The sequence below is a fragment of the Nicotiana sylvestris genome, chromosome 11, assembly GCF_000393655.2.
Source record: "Nicotiana sylvestris chromosome 11, ASM39365v2, whole genome shotgun sequence".
NCBI lineage: Eukaryota > Viridiplantae > Streptophyta > Magnoliopsida > Solanales > Solanaceae > Nicotiana > Nicotiana sylvestris.
Window position 1 is genome coordinate 45,560,519 of NC_091067.1, and position 19,200 is coordinate 45,579,718.

General features: G+C 39.3%; 1 protein-coding gene across 1 annotated transcript; it reads left to right on the forward strand.

The window, feature by feature from the left end:
* The first annotated feature begins 9,827 nt into the window (after positions 1-9,827).
* Positions 9,828-14,965, forward strand: LOC104228943 (uncharacterized). Its single transcript, XM_009781500.2, has 5 exons — positions 9,828-9,966; positions 11,972-12,864; positions 13,199-13,399; positions 13,834-14,029; positions 14,580-14,965. Exons 2-5 carry the CDS (start codon positions 12,013-12,015, stop codon positions 14,783-14,785), a joined length of 1,455 nt encoding a protein of 484 aa, XP_009779802.1. The 5' UTR covers positions 9,828-9,966; positions 11,972-12,012; the 3' UTR covers positions 14,786-14,965.
* Positions 14,966-19,200: the final 4,235 nt, after the last annotated feature.

Genomic DNA, 19,200 nt, shown 5'->3' on the forward strand with positions numbered 1-19,200 from the left:
CTCCAGAACGCTCGTAAAAATAGCTCGGTTCAGCGAGCAGGATTGCAAGGCTCGAGTCCGACCTTTTGGAGATGAAAGCCGAGGTCGTGGACGCCCGGGCTGAAGGTGAAAAGATTCAGGCTAAGGCCGACAAGAAAGTGGTTGTCTATTTAAAAGACGCTGCTGATGCTCGAGCTGAGCTGAGGGGGGCTTCTGATAGAGAGAGCAGAAGTAACGAATATGCCCGGTGCAAATCTCGGAGGGAAACCCTCGAGGAGATCCATGCTAGGGTCTTCGATCTCTTGGAAGAGATAAAGCAAGCAAAGGCGGACGAATATGACGCCAAGTTCTTTTTGTCTGATGCCGAAGATAATAAGGAAGAGGCCGACGGGCCACAGTCCCCGAGGGAAAAGTAGACTAGGCTTTTTCTTTTTGATTCTTTGTACAGGGCTCTTAGAGAGCGTTTGCAAATGTAGCCTTCCATTGTTTCATATACGCATATAAAAGAAACCTTTCGGTTTTCTCCTTTCATAAATTCCCATTTGCTTGTGTATGTCTTTCTTTGTCTTGAGTTTTAGCGTTTGTTAATGATTAGCTAGACGAATTGGCCTTCGAGTAAAAACCCTTAGGTTTATAATTCGGCCCTGAGGCCTGTTAGGCTGGCCCGTAGGCTCTTACGCATAGGGTCAATAGGACCTTTAAAATAGGCTGGCGACAGTGGCTCTTATGCGTTTGGTCGATAAGACCTTTAATTTTAAGTTGGAAACAGTGGCTCTTATGAGTTTGGTCGGTAGGACCTTTATTTTTAAGCTGGCGACAGTGGCTCTTATGCATTGGGTCGGTACAATCTCTAATATGGGCTTTATTTTTCCTCATTAAAGACTTTTTGAAGTTTTTGTGTTCTCCCGACTCTTTGACGGCTCGATAAGAGCCTCAATTGTGAGTCGTTATGTAGCGATAAACGAACACGTCGGGAGGTTTCCCTCGATGGCTGAATTGTTTCGAAGCCTATTGTTTGGAGCTAATATGATCGAAGCTCTTTTGCTTATGCCGAGGGTAGCCTGATTAACCGATTATTTTCGAAGTTTTTTCGAAGTAATTGAAGGCCTGTGATTTTATAGCGACGGTCAGGCATACCCGAGTCGCGTGAGTTTGGCCGGAGCCTTGTGACCGTAGTCATTGTGTTCGGCCATAGCCTTTCAGTCCCCGAGTGAAGTAGTTTCGTTGTTTACATCGAGGGTATGCCTTTTTAGGGGTCTTACAAGTTCAAATGTATAGCCTTAACTTTAAGATCAAGATTTATGCCTTTTGTAAGGTCTTCTAATTTTTAACATGCCTTACTTAAGGTCTTACAGATTTGGTTACTTGGTACAAGTGTAACTCATGTCTTGCTTGAGGTCTTACAGTTTTGGTGTTGCCTTATAGAGGTCTTATACTATTGATAATGCCTCGTGAAGGTCTTACATTTTCTAGTATTGCCATATGGAGGGCTTTCGGGCTCGAGGTTGCCCGCTTGGGTCTCACGACCTTGAGTTTCTGATAGCTCGATGGGATGAAAGTCGACGACAGTCCCCGAGACATCGATAGATTTTTGGCTCTGGAGTAGTTCTTTGTAAACTTGGTATTTCCTTATTGAGGACTTACGAGTTCGAAGTTTCCGACCCGGAGGCCATAGGGCTTCGAGTTTTGATGTCAGTCCCCGAGTGTTCGGGAGATTTTTGGGCTCTGGGCCGTTTCTCGTAAAAGTAGCATACTTCTTTGAAGCGCAAAGCGTTTTGATGGAGGGAAAATACTCTTTGATTACTTGGTACAAGTATACATGTTTTCGTTGTCAAGGGTTCAATTATTCTATGTGGGAACGGTCCATTCAATCGTTTGGCCCGATACATCATTTTCCTATCGAGACCCTTTTTGGTTCATCTTGACTTTTTTGAGAAGGTGATCTTCCGGGGGGATGCCCCCAGTGTTCGAGGTTGATTGAAGAGAAGCATTGAATACATGTTAAGTTCTCCTTAGGTAGCATATAGATGTTTCCTCGTTAAAAACCTTGCCGATAAAACCCGATCGAAGGAAAATAGTGCAATGTATGCTTTGAAACCTAAGGTCTTCAAGATGGACAGCGCTTCGACTATTCTGATCAGAAACTTGCACAAAGGTTAGTGTAAGATGTAAATAAAAAGGGAGACGGTTATACCTTAGCGGTGATAGCGCTTTGAGCCTCGATATGCTTCCAACATTTGCTCAGGGGATGCGGCACGGTCCTTTGCTTGTTTTATTCGGGTGTAGCCGAGAATGTGTCTCGTGATTGCTACTTCACTGTTTGCTTATCCTTTGTCTCCTTCAATGTTGAAGGCGTCGATTCCAGTGCCACGTCGTGCACCGCAAACATCTCTCTTGTTGCGTACTGTTCTCCGTACATAGTTTTTATTCCATCCTTTGTCGGAAACTTCATCACTTGATGAAGAGTGGATGGTACTTCTCTCATGCAGTGTATCCATGGCCTCCCGAGCAAGGCTTTGTACCTCATGTCTCCTTTGATGACATGAAACTTAACATTTTGGGTTGTGCTGGCCACATTGACTGGGAGGGTGATTTAATCCCTTTTGTTGTTTCGCTCGCCATGTTGAATCTGTTGAGGACTCGAGAGGCGGGCACGATTTGGTCGAGCAGTCCAAGCTACTCCATCACCCTCGACCTGATAATGTTGGCCGAGCTACCTGGATCCATAAGCACACGCTTAATTTGAAATGTATTCATAAGAAAAGATATTACCAAGGCATCGTTATGAGGCTGAGACAGGGCCTTGATGTCCTCGTCGCTGAATGTGAGAGCATCTTCAGGTATATAACTCTGAGTTCGCTTCTCCCTGGTGATGCATATTTTTGTTATTTTGACAATGGGTTCCTGTGGGATGTCGATTCCTCCAACGATCATGTGGATGACATGTTGCGGCTTATCTGTTTCATTTTTCCTACTCGTCTCTCTTTCTCGGAACTGATTTTTGGCTCGGTTGCTAAGGAACTCTCGGAGGTGCCCTTTGCTGAGTAGCCGGGCTACTTCTTCTCGGAGCTGTCTACAATCTTCGGTCCTATGACCGTGTGTGCCGTGAAATTCACACACTAAGTTAGGGTTCCTCTGTGACGGATCAGATAGTACAGGTCTTGGCCACCTTGTGTCTCTGATTTTACCGATGGCAGATACGGTGTCTGAAACGTCAACACTGAAATTGTATTCGGACAAGCGGGGTGCCTCCATCGGTCCTACGTGTCTGTAGAATACGGCTCTGCTTACGAGTCCCGAGGATTCTGACCTCGATCTGTCCTTCAATTATTTCGGGGTATGTTATGCCTTGGGGCGTTTCTCCTATCTTCGGTGTATGGTTGGTACCTTTCTTTGTTTGGCCTTGGTTCCTTTGCCGGAAGCCTGCTAGGATATACTGAGCCCGAGGGGGCTCCTAGTTGGTCGTCCTCGACTCTAATCTTTGATTGGTATCGGTTATGGACATCCGACCAAGTCGCGGAAGGATATTAAACCAAATTCTGCTTCAACTACTTCGAAGCCACCGAGCTTCGTTCGTTCAAACCTTGGGTGAAGGCATGCACTGCCCAGTCATCGGAGACTGGAGGTAATTCCAGTTGCGCCATTTGAAAGTGAGATACGAACTCCCGCAGCATCTCGTTTTCTCTTTGTTTGATTTTGAAGACGTCAGATTTCCTTATAGCCACCTTGATGGCACCGACATGTGCCTTTATGAAAGAATCTGCCAGCATGGCAAATGAGTCTGTCGAATTCGGAGCTAGGTTGTGATACCACATCATGGCCCCTTTCGAAAGTGTTTCTCTGAACTATTTTAGCAGGACGGATTTGATCTCGTCGTCCCTCAGGTCGTTGCCCTTCACCGCACAAGTGTAAGCAGTGACGTGCTTGTTAGGGTCTGAGGTTCCATTGTACTTCGGAAGATCGGACATTCTGAATTTCTACAGGATGGGCTTTGGAGCGGCATTTTGTGGAAATGGCTTTTGCACGGACTTCTTTGAATCTACACCCTTCAGGATCGGAGGTGCGCCCGGAATCTTATTGACCCTTGAATTGTAGGTCTCCACCTTTTTGTCGTTGGATTCTATAATCTTTTCGCCCGACTCGATCCTCTTTGTGAGGTCCTCGAGCATCTTCATAATAGCGGGGTCATCTACTAACCCATTGTTGCTCGATCTTTTCGGTACATGTTCATCTCGAGGAACCGTTTCCGGTGCTACAGTGCTTGGAGTTTTTTGGTGTCTTTGCAATTGAGCAATTGCTAGTTGTTGTGCCTGCAATATTTCAAAAATGATGTGGAGGCTAACCTCTCGTTCCTCCCGAACTAGGGTTTTCTGAGCCTCTTATTGGTCTTCTTGGCGTATACTCCTGTTATTGTGGGAGTTTGTATCGACGTGTTAGGCGTTACGTGAGACCACATCCACGGGAATTGGTTCTGGTGCATCCTCAGGGTTTTGTGGTGGTACACCAATACCTGGAACAACTACACCATTCTCTCCATGGTCCTCAAGGCCGTTGTTTTCATGTGCGTTCACTGAGTTAGACATTTCGACCTGAAATCAATGATTCTTAGACAAGAAAAATATGAAAGATAACTTGTGTTACGTAGTAAACCAGCAAGAAAACAATCACTATTATTTTTAGCCCCACGGTGGGCGCCACACTGTTTACCTTGAAAATGGTAATTACAATTAGATTTGATTTTGTGGTTCTAAAAATATGTGATTTATTTTTATGCTAGTTGTTAGGCAGTGGATGCTAAGTGTGAGACTAGAAAATAGGATAAGAGCTTGAAGGTAGTATGATGCACAAATCGAGTGATTGAGAATCGGGGCCTCGAGCCAGGGTATACGGGGCCTCGGGGTCGAGCCAAACGTTAGGTTATGGACAGTCGATGAAGGACTAACAATTCTAAGAGCTTTGATAAGAGCTTTTTACGATTAATAATGGGTAATAAATGAAGAACAATTAATGAAACACAATAAATGTAAGCAATAAATATAAGTAATAGAATTAAGAGGGAATATGTTTAAGTTAGAGAGCAGAGAATGTTCTTGTATTGAATATTGTGTGTCTTTACAAAATGACAAGGGTCCCCTTTTTATGTGAGGGGGAATCCCAACATAATACAAATGCATTTATTACAAAGATATATGGCCGGTACAATCATTTAATGCCACGGTACAAGCTCGTGCTAGCCTAATAGACTGGGTCAGCCTTAATCACGTGCCTTGGGAACTTCCTGTTTTTCCATTATAACTACCGATTTGCACTACTCCAAGGTCGAACGTTGAGGACCCTTCAGGGTTGAACCTCGACCCTTGCCTCGAGCCTTTGGAGACGTGTTTATAAAGCGTCATAATGACCATAAAATCGGACCCTCTGATTTTTACCCTCTGATTTTTACCTTGGATCAACAACAATGGTGCTCAACAATGCCTTTTCCGAGAGATCTTGGGTTATTTTTGTGCCTTGCCATTGCAAACCAACAAACCAACTACCTTTGACTAGCTTTTATTCCAAAACAACAAGCATGTTAGAAAAAACACTCTCTTTCTTTTTTCCCTTTTTCTCTTTTTTTTCTTTCTTTTCTCTCTTTTATTTTCTCATTTTATTTTTTTAAACCATTCAATCGAACCTGATGTGGGTTGCCTACGTATCATGTGGGAACATGAATCAGATCTTGCGTAGTTCAGAAAGATCGGGAATAAAGTAAATAAACTAACTCTTTTTTTTTGAATTTTGAATCTTTTTTTGAATTTTTGAAGAAAGACTTATAAAGAAGAAGGAAAATATTTTTGGATTTTGATTTTTTTTTCTTTTTTTTTTGTAAGAATTATTGAAAATAAAGACTTCTAAAGAAGAAAGAAAATATTTTTTTTTTTGAAGTTTAACTCCTTTTTTTGGGAATTTTGAAAGAAAAACTTCTGAAGGAGAAAGGAAATATTTTTTGGATTTTTGGACTTTTACTTTAAATTTATGAAAAAAATACTTCGAAAGAAAAGAGAAAATATTTTTTGATCTTGAATTTTCTTTTGAATTTTCGAAAGAAGAATGAAAATATTTTTGGATTTTAAGAGAGATTAAAAGAAAATATGTTTATATTTTTAAAAATTGGGGTCTAAAAGAAAGACGTTCTAAAGAAGGAAGTAAAAGAAAATATTTTTGGATTTTTAAAAAATGGTGGGCTGGAACCAATGAGATTTGCCTATGTATCTCACATCCGGTGAGAATCAAATCCGCGTAGTTCGGCACAAAGCGGGGAATATTTCAAAATCTTAGTCTATTTTTCAACACCTTTTGAGTGAAACCAGACACAGTTCGATTTTTGAACACAATGATTTTATGAGAACCAGGTGAATTTCACTCTCTTATTCTCCCTCTCTTGGTTTTTTTCTTTTCTTTTTCTTCTTTTCTTTTTCAATTTTCTTTTCCTATACTAAAAGCCAGTCAACATACAAATCAGATCAAACAAATGTACAAGTAGCACATAAGATGCATCAGGACGATCTTATTAATTTTGGTACACCATTCCTAGACGGACTCAACCCCTATATTGAGTCCCAAAGTCAAATGCACGTGATGGAAACAAACGTTCTTACTAGGGATCTGGCATGAGGCTATGTTATTCTAGGTTTAAATACTAGATGTATTGTTCTAGACCAGGCTTACCCGAGCAGACAACTCGAACCGAAGGGTGACAGCGTACCAGAAATACATAAGCTTTATCGCATTTGCAACTTGTCTAATCCTCATGTGATTTACAATATGTTTATTTTTATTAATATTTGAAGTTATGGCCGAGTCACGTGAAACGCACACTCGAGTTGGGGATTACGTATCATGACTATACCACGGGAACCATACTCATAGTCACGATAATTTATTAATCGTGCTTAAAGCAAACTACGATTATTTATGAATTATTTATTTTTCCCTAAGGTTTGAGATTATTGTAAGGCGAGGAAAGATGGGCCAACTATATTATGCAAGACTAAATTTTTTATCGGCCTAGTGTCGATCAAATGGCCCATTTGAATTTTCCTAGTGCACCCCGCGTTCCAAACTCATTCGCAGCAATTCACATTAAATTTGCCATTCTTAAAATATTGACTCAAGCTAAAATGGTACAAACATAATGGCATGTTTCTCATAAAAACACAAAATTCCATTCACTTAAACCTTTGAATTCACAAACAGAATACTAAACTTATGCATTATGAAGGATTAAGATTCAAGTCATACTTCTTCTTCTCAAGAATTAGCAAACAAAACAAACATCCGACACACATTCTTAGAGATGTAAACAAACAAAGCAGTTGAAAACTTTTAGCTAGGCCAATCACAACAAAGTATCAATTAAAACAATAATATAAAGAGAAAAATGACCTTTGTATAGATGGAAACTTCTTCAGTTACATGAGCAAAGAAAACTCCTGAATTCTCGCACCAAAGGAACCACAAATCAAAACTCGCTCCGGAAGACTTGAACTCGACTCCAAAAAAAAAAATCAACTAAACATGGGTGGTCTTACACAATTGAAACGAAGCTCTACTTATCGACAAATATGGTGTGACGAGGACTGTTTTTGGGGTGGTTGGTGCTGCGTTCCAACTAGTTTTGGGTGGTCGTTTCAGCTGGTTTTCGGGCCGATTCTCATGGCTTTTCGGTGGCTGTTTTGGGGTGAGATTTTTGGGTGTTTCTTAGCAGTTTCGCATCTGGTTTTGCTGCTATTTAGAGTTGTATTTTGGTCTTCTTTTCAGCTCATTTTTGGTCTTATTTCGCAGCTTGTTTGCTGCATTTTTGGACTTTTTCGGGAAGCTTTAGCGGTTGGCTTTTATGGCGGGTTTGAGCTGGATTTTAGTGCGTTTTTAGGATTGGTTCGTGGTAAGTTTTCAGCTCATTTTTTGAGATTGTTTTGAAGTCGTTTTGGGGGATGTTTTGGGTGCAAAAAACGTGAGATTTTAGAGCTGAAGTGGGGGTGATTTGGAGGTGGGTTTACGGGTGTTTAAGGACTTTTTTTTCAGCTATGGTTTGGGGTTGTTATCTGGGGTTTTGGAGTGGAAATCAAGCTGATTTTGACGGAGGTTTTTTTTAGAAGGAAGATGACGGTGTGTTGGAGTTGATCGAGGGAATGAAGGCATCGAATGTGTTCTTTTTGGGAAGGGGATGCCTTCTCTTTTCACGAGAGAATGAGATATAAAAAAAGGTGTAGGGTTTTGGGGAGGGGGGATGAATATCTGATGTGTTTTTGGCTATTGGCTCAAGTTTGGCCCAATTTGGGTCATGACTTGACATTTGAACAAAGCAAGACTTTAGGAGAACTAGTCCAAATTAAATCTTTTTTTGTGATTTTGATTTTCTTTATTGATTAATAGATGAAAATAAAAATACTACTCATAAACTTGAATAGCAAGATAAAATACTAATCACTCAAAATTTACTTATCAAACTAATATATTTTTTGAAAAACATTTCTTTATTTGTAAATGAAGATAAAACTTATATTAAAAATGTGTCTCTTTTTTAATTGTTTTCAATTTTCTTTAAGTAAAATATATAAAAGAATAAATAAGAGCTAAATTATGTAGATTAAATTTAAAATATATTTACATACTAAAAGATGATAAAAAACTCAAATATAGTCAAAGATTAAGTGCTCACAATAATAACTAGTATTAGGCTACATGCGTTGCACGTGTACCTAATTCAATGAGTATAAACTTTTTTAAAATCATAAGTATTTTCTTAAGAATTTATATTTGGGTTAAAAAAAAGAAAGTAAAAAAACGTGTTAGGTAAATGAAGAATATTGATTTAGTTAAATGAATAGCAATTTAACTCTTCATATCATACTATAACTGATTTTTCTTATTTTTGAATTCCTTAATTTTTGGTTCTCTTTTTTAAGGGCACAATTTATGTAGCCTATTATGTATTTTAAAAAATAATTTTATATATATGATGAATTAATAAATAATTAATTAATCTAAAGATTAATTATTTATTCTCACATTAGAAAATATTTTTTTTCTTGTTGATTCGAATAGTTAACGCTAGCTCATCCCAAATTTCAAGTATTTAGTAATTATTATTTTATTCAGTCATATTTTATTTTTAAATAGTAAAAAATGATCAATATATAATGTATTTAATTAATATACTTGTTGGTTCGAAAATTGGGTCGTGAATAGTGAAATAGGCAAATTAATAACCATAAAATTAATTAGCATGTTTTCTCATGTTCTTTCTCTTATTACTCCCTTTTTGTTGATCATCAAGTCATAGCTTAATTATATTTAGTCTTTGTATACTAACATCTTTATGTTGCAAAATTATTGTATGGATATTTAGATAGGCAAAGAAGTTTTAAGAAGATCTTTCCAACATAATCTTAGAAGCAAGAGGTTTTAAGAAATTGTTCCAACATAAACCAAGTTTACGTGATAATGAGTTGGACGAAATTCTTGGCAAAGTAAAATTTGATAAGGAAAATAATGAATATAATAAATTGAATAACCTACATGCAATAGTAGTGGACGAATCAAAATCAAATTACTAATGATTTAATAAGACAATTTTTATTTGATTACCAAGTCCTAAAAATTAGTAAAATAAGTAAATGACTATATTGTCTAGTGCGAAATTATATTTTTAAAGCGAAAAAAATACGAATACATTTTGCTAAGGATTTCGTGTTTTTAATATAGTATAAATATAAATAGATAAATAGGTATAAATATAAATAGATAATAGTATTTCAACACGAAAGTATAAATACAGAAATATTTTTTAGAATAGCCCCAATCCAAACAAGGGTGATATCTCCGAAGCGTCTGTCCGGTTTCCCAAGCAAACAGAGAATTCACGAAACCACAAACTTATCGCCTTCTTCCTTCCTCCCACAAACTCAACCCTTATACAAATTCACCGACAACAGACAAGATCCGGTAATTTTACTCCTTTTTTTTCGAACTTCTTCCGATCGAATTCCAGTATAATTGATTAATTTCTCTCTTCAATATTCAGTTTTGTCTTTGTCTCTGTGTGTATGAATTTTTTGGTATACAAGATAACCTTAGATATAGAGAAAGTTGATATTGGAATGCTATTTTGTAGGTTGAAGTGTTGTAGTAGCTAGCTAGTGAACGCTAGCTTTATACACATCAGTTATTAGCTGAAAACCCTAGATTCTGTTTCTCCAAATTATTATTTTCTAGCTGTTTGCTGTTTGGGATTTTATTTATTGCTTTAATTGTGTATGTTCTGCTGTAAGTGCTTACTTTTGTGGTATTTTTGGTTCTCGGATTGATTTTTCTTTTTTAATATTCTCAATAATGCTTAAGTTCTCATTTCTGCTGGAAGGAATTCGCTTTTGGGTGAATTAGTTCATTTATAATACTGGAGTTGGGGCAGGCAGCAACTAGCTTGGGCTTGAGGCTTTAGTTGATTTGATTGTTAATATGACTACTTCCCTCCCTATTGTTTGAAGTTTTCTAGTAGTTAGCTAGTAAGCTCTCGCTTTATACATATCAGCAAAGAGCTGAAAACCCAGGATTCCGTTTCTCCAAATTAGTATTTTTTTAAAAACAATTACGGCAAAGTATACTTCCCCAACCAATTATAGCCTATATTCTTTTTTCTTACCTAATTTAGCTTATTTTGTATATAATTTGAAACCTCTTTTCAACTGTTAACGACGTAATTGTATTAAGATCTGTGTTAGAAACTGTTTGAGGTGATATTTATGTTTATCATCACAAATTTAAATATTGTAGGGTGAACTAAAGTGAAAATTTAAAATGTAATGGTTGGTGTTTTTAAAGTCTTAAACTCATAAATGGGTTTTGTGATTTGTTGAAGTTTTTGACAAATTGAAGATTGGGTTCGCTGGGATGTCATTTTTAAGTTGTGGTTAAAATTTGAAGCTATTCGGTGAAGATTTGAGCGGTGATATTTTTCGTGAGTTGAAGTTCATAGGAGACGAAAGCCAGATTTTGTATGCAACATTATACGACATTATACAATTATAATGAGTGGATAAAGTTGTATACTTGGTGTAAACACTGTTGCAAAAAAATAATGGGCTATTCGGCTGTGAACTTTAAAACATGGCGTGCAATATAGTGTGTTGGGCTGTACTTTTGTGCAAATCTCTTTTTCTTTGCGATTTGCTTTTTGGGTTTTCTATTTATTGCTTTGATTGTGTAATGTTGCTTATTTTTGTGATATTTTCGACCCGCTTGTGCCCACATTACTATTCTATTGGGTACATGCTATCTCCCACCCGGTATCGGGTAGGTAACTCTGTCAACCCATGTTTAGGTAGATAGGCATAAATCACCTATTGCTTTTTGACTTCATTGGGATTTAAACCTGAAACTTCATGGTGGTCCTCCCACTTTATTGTCGAGCACACCCTTGGGTGCATTTTTCGGTTATGGGACTTGATTCTTCATTTTTACTATTCTAATTAATGCTTTAATTCTCATTACTGGCTGGAAGTAATTTGCTTTTGGGTGAATAAGTTCAATTTTAGTACTGGAATTGGGGCCAGCTCCAACTAGTTTGGGGATTGAGGTTTAGTTGATTTGATTGTTAATTGGGCTACTGTCCTCCCTATTTGCTTGTGAACTTTTGGCCTGCCACAATTATTAACGGAATGTGTAGAAACATGCCCGGGTATATATTTTCTGTAACATTTTAGAAGAATGGAAAAGGGGATAAAAATGTGAGTAGTTAAAGTGCGTATCATAAAACTTTTTACGGTATTTAAAATGTTTTAGAACCTTCAATTTAAATCAGGAGAAGCATTTTAGGGCGAATGGGGTTCTTTAAAGTGGTTCATGGCTATTATGAGTATCTCGTTAGATAACAGAGTTGAAGTTTTGACTGTTCCTTCTGAATTTTCTTGTTAAATTTTCTTTTGACTGGTGTCATGTTACCTATTTGCAGCCCATCTATTGTTGATATGCTGTACTGATTATGCTGGAAGCATGGTGAAATCAGAAGGCAAAGTTGCATATTCTTCGCTTGCTAATTTGGAAAAGGACAATGTGAAATTTCAGTTTGTTGAAGACGAAGTTGATGAGGATTCATGGGGGAGATTCCCAGAAGATTCTCAGTCTGCAGGTCAAAATTATCTCTGTGGGTACCCTTCGATCGAATCTGATGATGTATTGGATAGGGGATACGATTCTGGTAATGACCCGTATAACTTTGTGCCACAAAATCGTCCTCCCGAGGTCAATTTAAAAAATGTCTTGAGTGGGCTAGTTGCTATCGTAACTGGGCAGAATAAAGGTCATGTTTCAGATGCAGTTCCTCAGTTGCCTAGTTCTGATGTTTCATTTCTTGGATCTAGTAAGAATGGAGATACTTTCTTGCACTCATCAGTTTACATACCAAGTGCTCCCCCACTAGTTGAACCAAGTGCATTTAACTATAGTGCTTACAAGGATGTGTTGGAAGCTGAGCCTCCAGAGTGGCTCCCAGACAGTTCTACAACTGTTTGCATGCAGTGCACTGCGCCTTTCACGGCGTTTACTCGTGGAAGACATCATTGTCGGTTTTGCGGAGGGGTTTTTTGTAGGACATGTACAAAAGGGAGGTGCCTGTTGCCCATGAAGTTTCGGGAGAAGAACCCCCAGAGAGTGTGTGATTCCTGCTATGATAGGCTTGATCCAGTGCAAGGCGTTCTCATCAACACCATCAGCAATGCTGTGCAGGCCGCAAAGCATGATGTTATGGACTGGACTTGTACGAGAGGTTGGTTGAATCTTCCAGTGGGTTTATCCATGGAGTATGAGATATACAAGTCATCAAACACATTGAGGACTTATGCACAGGTCTATTATATTTACTACTTTTTCTTTTCCTAATTCTGTTGGCTCTAACCTCAGATCAGCACTGTGCCTTTTGTTACTATTGAGATGAATATTGACAACTTTTTTTCTTTTCTTTGGATATTCTCTCTCTCTCTCTCTCATACACACACACAGAGAGCTCATATGGCATTCCGTCGTCCCTCTCTTCCTGTAAGGCGTATACAGGAATGGAATTAGTTCCAGAAGATTCTGATAGAAGATCCTATCAGAATCTTTAGATTCGTTTGTGCTTGACTTGCTGTCCCTATCGTGCAACTTCTGCCTTGTGATGCTGACTAAATCTTGTAATGCACAGGTTGCTCGGTTGAATCCTGAGAGGTCCATACCTGGTGCAGTTCTCAAAGGAGCTAAAGGTCTGGCAATATTAACGGTTGCAAAAGCTGGGGTGCTGCTTACGTATAAACTTGGTACTGGCCTGGTGGTTGCACGAAGGTCTGATGGTTCATGGTCTGCACCATCTGCTATAATATCAGCCGGTTTGGGATGGGGTGCGCAGGTATACTCTAAATTAACGGTCTTTGCTAGTGACAGTGTTTTTCAGGTTTGAGAATGCAGTCAGTTTAGCTAATATAGAATACTAAATTTTCGGAATTCAGATGAATTGAGTGATTGACCATGCTGTCTTTAATCAGATTCATTTTCTGTTTTCTGCCAAAGGTTGGGTCTGAATTGTAAGTATTTTATGTCAAAGTGGAACAAAAAGATCCATGGGCATGTAATCGGCATTTTTCTTTACCCTAATTGACAAACACTTTTTGGTTTTTCCGGAATTAAGAATTTGATCCATTTCTCTCTTCTAAAATGAATGGCTTATTCTCCTGTTAACTGAATAGTAGAGCACATATTTATTGGATTTGGTTTTTGCTACTTTTTTGTTAAATTTGTCTTCATCATCCTTTGTCCAAAAGATTGATATTTGTCTTTGTGTAGATTGGAGGCGAGTTGACGGACTTCATTATTGTGCTACATGACTCTAAGGCTGTGAAGACATTTTGCAGCCGCATGCATTTTTCTCTTGGTGCTGGTTGCAGTGCTGCAGCTGGTCCAGTTGGGAGAGCTGTGGAGGCAGATCTTCGAGCTGGAGAGAGAGGTTCTGGCATATGCTATACTTACAGTTGTAGTAAAGGTAAGTAGCTTCTTCTGGGCCTAGCTTTTCTGTAACATATCATGAAAGTTTGTTTTGAATTTCCATTATTCAAGGTTGGCCTTGTGCCATGACTTGGGTCATACAACAATTACTTGATATAATCATGTGCAGACATGGGAGCTATTAATAATCTTTGGTCATTCATATGTTAAAATTCGAAAATATGAAAAGGGACACGAGTCTCATTTTTGTTTTAACTGTGTCTGGAATTTTGTTTCAGAAGTTTGTCAAAATAGTAAGGGCGACCTCACAAGCCAGTGCCTATGTGAAAACTCTTAGGAAAAGATAAAATCCAAAGTCATACAATAAAAGACCTCTTATTCATGCAAATTGCACTTATTTTGTATCCATAGATATATCGAGATTCAAATGAATTAGTCCAAAGTATGCTGATGACTCTTTAAAAAACGGAGCGGGCAGGCACATTACTACCGTTTTGTCTCTTTGGTGGCTGTCTCCTGCACCAGGGAGGGTTATCAGCAAAACTGTGATGGCTTAATTCTCGTTGGGTTTGACTTGTGTGCTTCAGGTGCATTTGTGGGAGTCTCACTTGAGGGGAACATCGTCACGACACGGATGGATACAAATCTCCGATTCTATGGGGATCCGTACCTTACTACAGCTGACATCCTTCTTGGGACAGTGGAGAGACCCAAAGCTGGAGAACCCTTGTATGCTGCACTCAGAGACCTATATGAAAGCTTTCCACTACGCTTGAAAGGAGTCCATGATTAAAATGGTGAGATGTGTTGGCTCTTGCAGTCCCTTGTTCATACTGGAAGAAATGTGAAGTATTTGGTTTAATAGGGTAGAGGAATGTGCTTTCGAACCAGGATAATAGCTTCTCTCCCTTGTACATAAACAATATACTTGTACATAAATAGCAGTTGCAATATACTGTTATGATTCTGATAATTTGGAGTTAATTTTCATGGTATGGATATTTATCAGATAGACTGCTAGGGTATGACGGAACTGGTAAGTGCTAAAATTGGTGGTTGTTGCTGTAGATGACTTCTAATGTGGCAAGCGTTGCAGGCTGGCAGAGGTAACTGTAACTCTCCTGTAGAAAAATAGGAACATAACATGAAAACGCAGCAGTTCTGGTATGGTTCTTTCAATAGCAGGAACATCAAGCTGTTGAAATTGTAGGTAGATAGCTTAGGAATAGCGTATTCCTGTCTCATGAACTTTTTCATTTCTGTTGATGAAAAAAGGTGATAATAATTGAAGGGTACATGTTTAAGATTCTTATTGCACTTTTTCCACTGATGAGATAATGATTAGATTGCTCTAGAGATAAGTGAACAATCCAGGACTTACCGGATTGACCACATTTGCATGATTGACTTATATCTGCTTGATTGAAAGGAGTCCAAAAACTATTGTAAGATTAGAGACTGCCAAAAGCTGATTCTCTTTTGGTCATATTGGCCCACATTATCTTAGAAGAATAATCACAAATGCAAAACAACAAATTTAAGAGTAAGATTCACAAATGGTTAAGCAGCATGAGTCACGAACAATCGATAAGCAGAACGAAAAGAAAGGAAATATACAGATTCTTATTTTTATGTTTCAGAATTTGTGATTATATAGAGATTTGTTGGTCAACTGACCGCAGTATAAACCGGAAATTCCAATATGTCTGAAAAATGTTTAGATTTCGGTTCGAAGTATTTGCATCATTAGTTATAAAGCCCAGATGGTTTCATCTATTTGCTAATCACATCCATCGGAGATTTGGTTAAATAGAGAACTTTGGTGATTAGTAGCGACTAGTGACGTGAGTGGGGTGAATCATCGAAGCCAAAATAGTGGCAAGAACTTGGCATTGACTGAGCCATTGGTCCATTTTTCATGTTAGATTCATTGTTGGACCTTGTTACCGTGACAGACATTCAAAGTTATGCACACCTATTCTCAACTAATAGTAGAATATCATTAACATTTGAGTACTTTTGGCTAATAGAACAATCTTGGAGAAGAGTAAGGGTGATAACAACTATTTAGAAATCACTAAAATAGGAGGAAAGGATGAGGGAAATCACATGACTTGAAACTTTAGTCATTTACTAATGTAAAACTTGCCAAGTCATATGGATTCATAATGCAATGGAGTTTATTCCTATACATTGGTATTAGGATAAGGAGGAAGAAGAGGTTAGTACGAGGCTGTCTGAGGATTAGGTGGGGCGCCTTGACTAAGGATAAAGCTCGGGAGTTGGAAGGAAGGTTATCGGCAATGGGAGCTTGGAGAAGTAGTGGGGACGCAAACACTATGTGGTCGACGATGACTGATTGTATAAGGAAGGCGGCGAGAGAGGTGTTAGGGATATCTTCGGGCCGCACCGGTGGCCACAAAGGAGACTGGTGGTGGAATGCAGTTGTCCAAGATAAAGTGGAAGCGAAGAAGGCGGCGTACCTGCGGTTCGTAGGGAGCTCTGGAGAGGAGGAGAAGAGAGCGAACAGTGAGAGATATAAGGTAGCTAGGAAGGAAGCGAAGATGGCAGTAATGGAGGCTAAGACGACAACTTTTGCTCGTATGTATGAGGAACTACAGAACAAAGGAAGGGAGAAGAAGTTATTCCGACTCGCTAAGGTGAGAGAGAGGACGGCTCGGGACCTGGACCAAGTGAGGTGCATAAAAGATGATGACGGCAAAGTTTTGATGGGGGATGACCAGATTAAGAGGAGATAGCAGACCTACTTTCATAAACTTCTAAATGAAGAAGGGGATCAGGATATTGTGCTAGGTGAATTGAGGAATGCCAACAGCCCCCATGAATTAAGTGATTGTAGGGACATTAAGGTCAATGAGGTCATGGAGGCAATGCGTAAGATGAGGAGGGGCAGAGCTACCGGGCCAGACGAAATTCCGGTTGAACTTTGGAGGTGTGTGGGTAGAGCAGGCTTGGAATGACTTACTAGGTTGTTTAATGTTATATTCAAGACTAATAAGATGCCTGAAGAGTGGAGGTGGAGTACAATGGTTCCGTTGTATAAGAACAAAGGCGATGTTCAGAGCTGTAACAACTATAGGGGTATCAAATTACTGAGTCATACCATGAAAGTCTGAGAGAGAGTGGTAGAAATGAGAGTGCGAAGGACGGTGTCTGTTTCAGATAACCAGTTCGGGTTCATGTCGGGGCGATCTACCACAGAAGCTATCCACCTTATTAGGAGGATGATGGAACAATACAGGGATAAGAAGAAGGATCTCCATATAGTGTTTATCGATCTAGAGAAAACGTACGACATGGTTCCTAGGGAGGAGATGCCTAGAGGTTAAAGGGGTCCCGGTTGACTACATTAGGGTAATTAAAGACATGTATGATGGAGCTAAGACTCGGGTTAGGACAGTAGGAGGCGACTCCGACCATTTTCCGGTTGTTACGGGGTTGCACCAAGGGTCTGCGTTCAGCCCTTTCCTATTTGCCCTGGTGATGGATGCCATAACGCATCATATTCAAGGGGAGGTGTCATGGTGCATGTATTTGCTGATGACATAGTCCTAATTGACGAGACACGACGCAGCGTCAACGAGAGGCTAGAGGTTTGGAGACATGCCCTTGAGTCTAAAGGTTTCAGGCTGAGCAGGGCGAAGACGGAATACCTCGAGTGCAAATTTGGGGCCGAGCCGACGGAAGCAGGAGTGGAAGTGAGGCTCGACTCTCAAGTCATCCCTAAGAGGGGTAGTTTCAAGGGACCGGGGAGATCGAAGAGGATGTCACATATCGTATAGGGGTGGGGTGGATGAAGTGGAGGTTATCAGCGGGAATCTTGTGTGACAAGAAAGTGCCACCGTTACTAAAAGGTAAGTTTTATAGAGCAGTGGTTAGACCTGCTATGTTGTATGAGGCCGAGTGTTGGCCGGTTAAAAATTCACACATCCAGAAGATGAAAGTAGTAGAGATGAGGATGTTGAGGTGGATGTGCGGGCATACAAGGATGGACAAGATTATGAATGAAGATATTCGAGAGAAGGTGGGCGTGGCCCCCATGGAGGACAAGATGCGGGAAACGAGACTCAGATGGTTCGGGCACATTCAGAGGAGGAGCACTGATACACCAGTGAGGAGGTGTGAGCGACTGGCTATGGTGGGCACGAGGAGAGGTAGAGGGAGACCTAAAAAGTATTGGGGGGAGGTGATCAGGCAGGACATGACACGACTTAGGATTTCTGAGGACATGGCCCTTGACAGGGAATTGTGGAGGTCGAGCATTAAGGTTGTAGGTTAGAGGGTAGTTTGTGAATATTACTACAGCGCACTAGAGTGAAACTAGCCATTTAGGAGTTAAGTCTTAGGATGTTACTGATCAGCTACTGATGCAGGACTGTATCTGTTGGATATTAGTATACCTTACATCCTTTTCTCCATCCTTTTCGTATTTCCTATATTTCTTATATTGTTATTATTTTTTTATTTTATGTTATGTATTTTATGTTATTTACTATGAGTCTATTGATAGTACTAATATATTGTCTCTTGTTGCTCTCTTGAGCCGAGAGTCTCCTGGAAACAGCCTCTCTGCCCCTCGGGTAGGGATAAGGTCTGCGTACATATTACCCTCCCCAGACCCCACTTGTGGGATTGCACTGGGTTGTTGTTGTTGTTGTTGTTGTTGTTGTTGATCATGTGATAGTAAGCAACCTTCACTTCCAACCAAGAGGTTCTGAGTTCGAGTCTCCCCAAGAGCAAGGTGGGAAGTTCTTGGAGGGAGGGATGTCGGGGGTCTATTTGGAAACAACCTCTTTACCCTAGGGTAGGGGTAAAATCTGCGTACACACTAACCTCTTCAGACCCCACTAAATGGGATTATACTGGGTTGTTGTTGTTGTTGTATATGATCATGTGATCATCAAAGTAAACAAAAAATGCGTGTCCTATAATATATACTAGTGGGGGTAACATTTAATTTGTTAAAATAATCACTTTTCAAAATTGTTTCAGCAATTGATACATTTCTAAAACATTTTTAAAAAAATAAGAGTCGAAGATATCAGTCCCCTAAAATTACAAATAACTTTTTTTTACTATTTAGCCTACAAAAGAGGGTATTTTAAATACAAATTTATTATTTGAACAGTGGCTCTTATAATTATGAAATGACTTTCTAAAATAGTACTTTAGGTTAAAAGTTTGTGA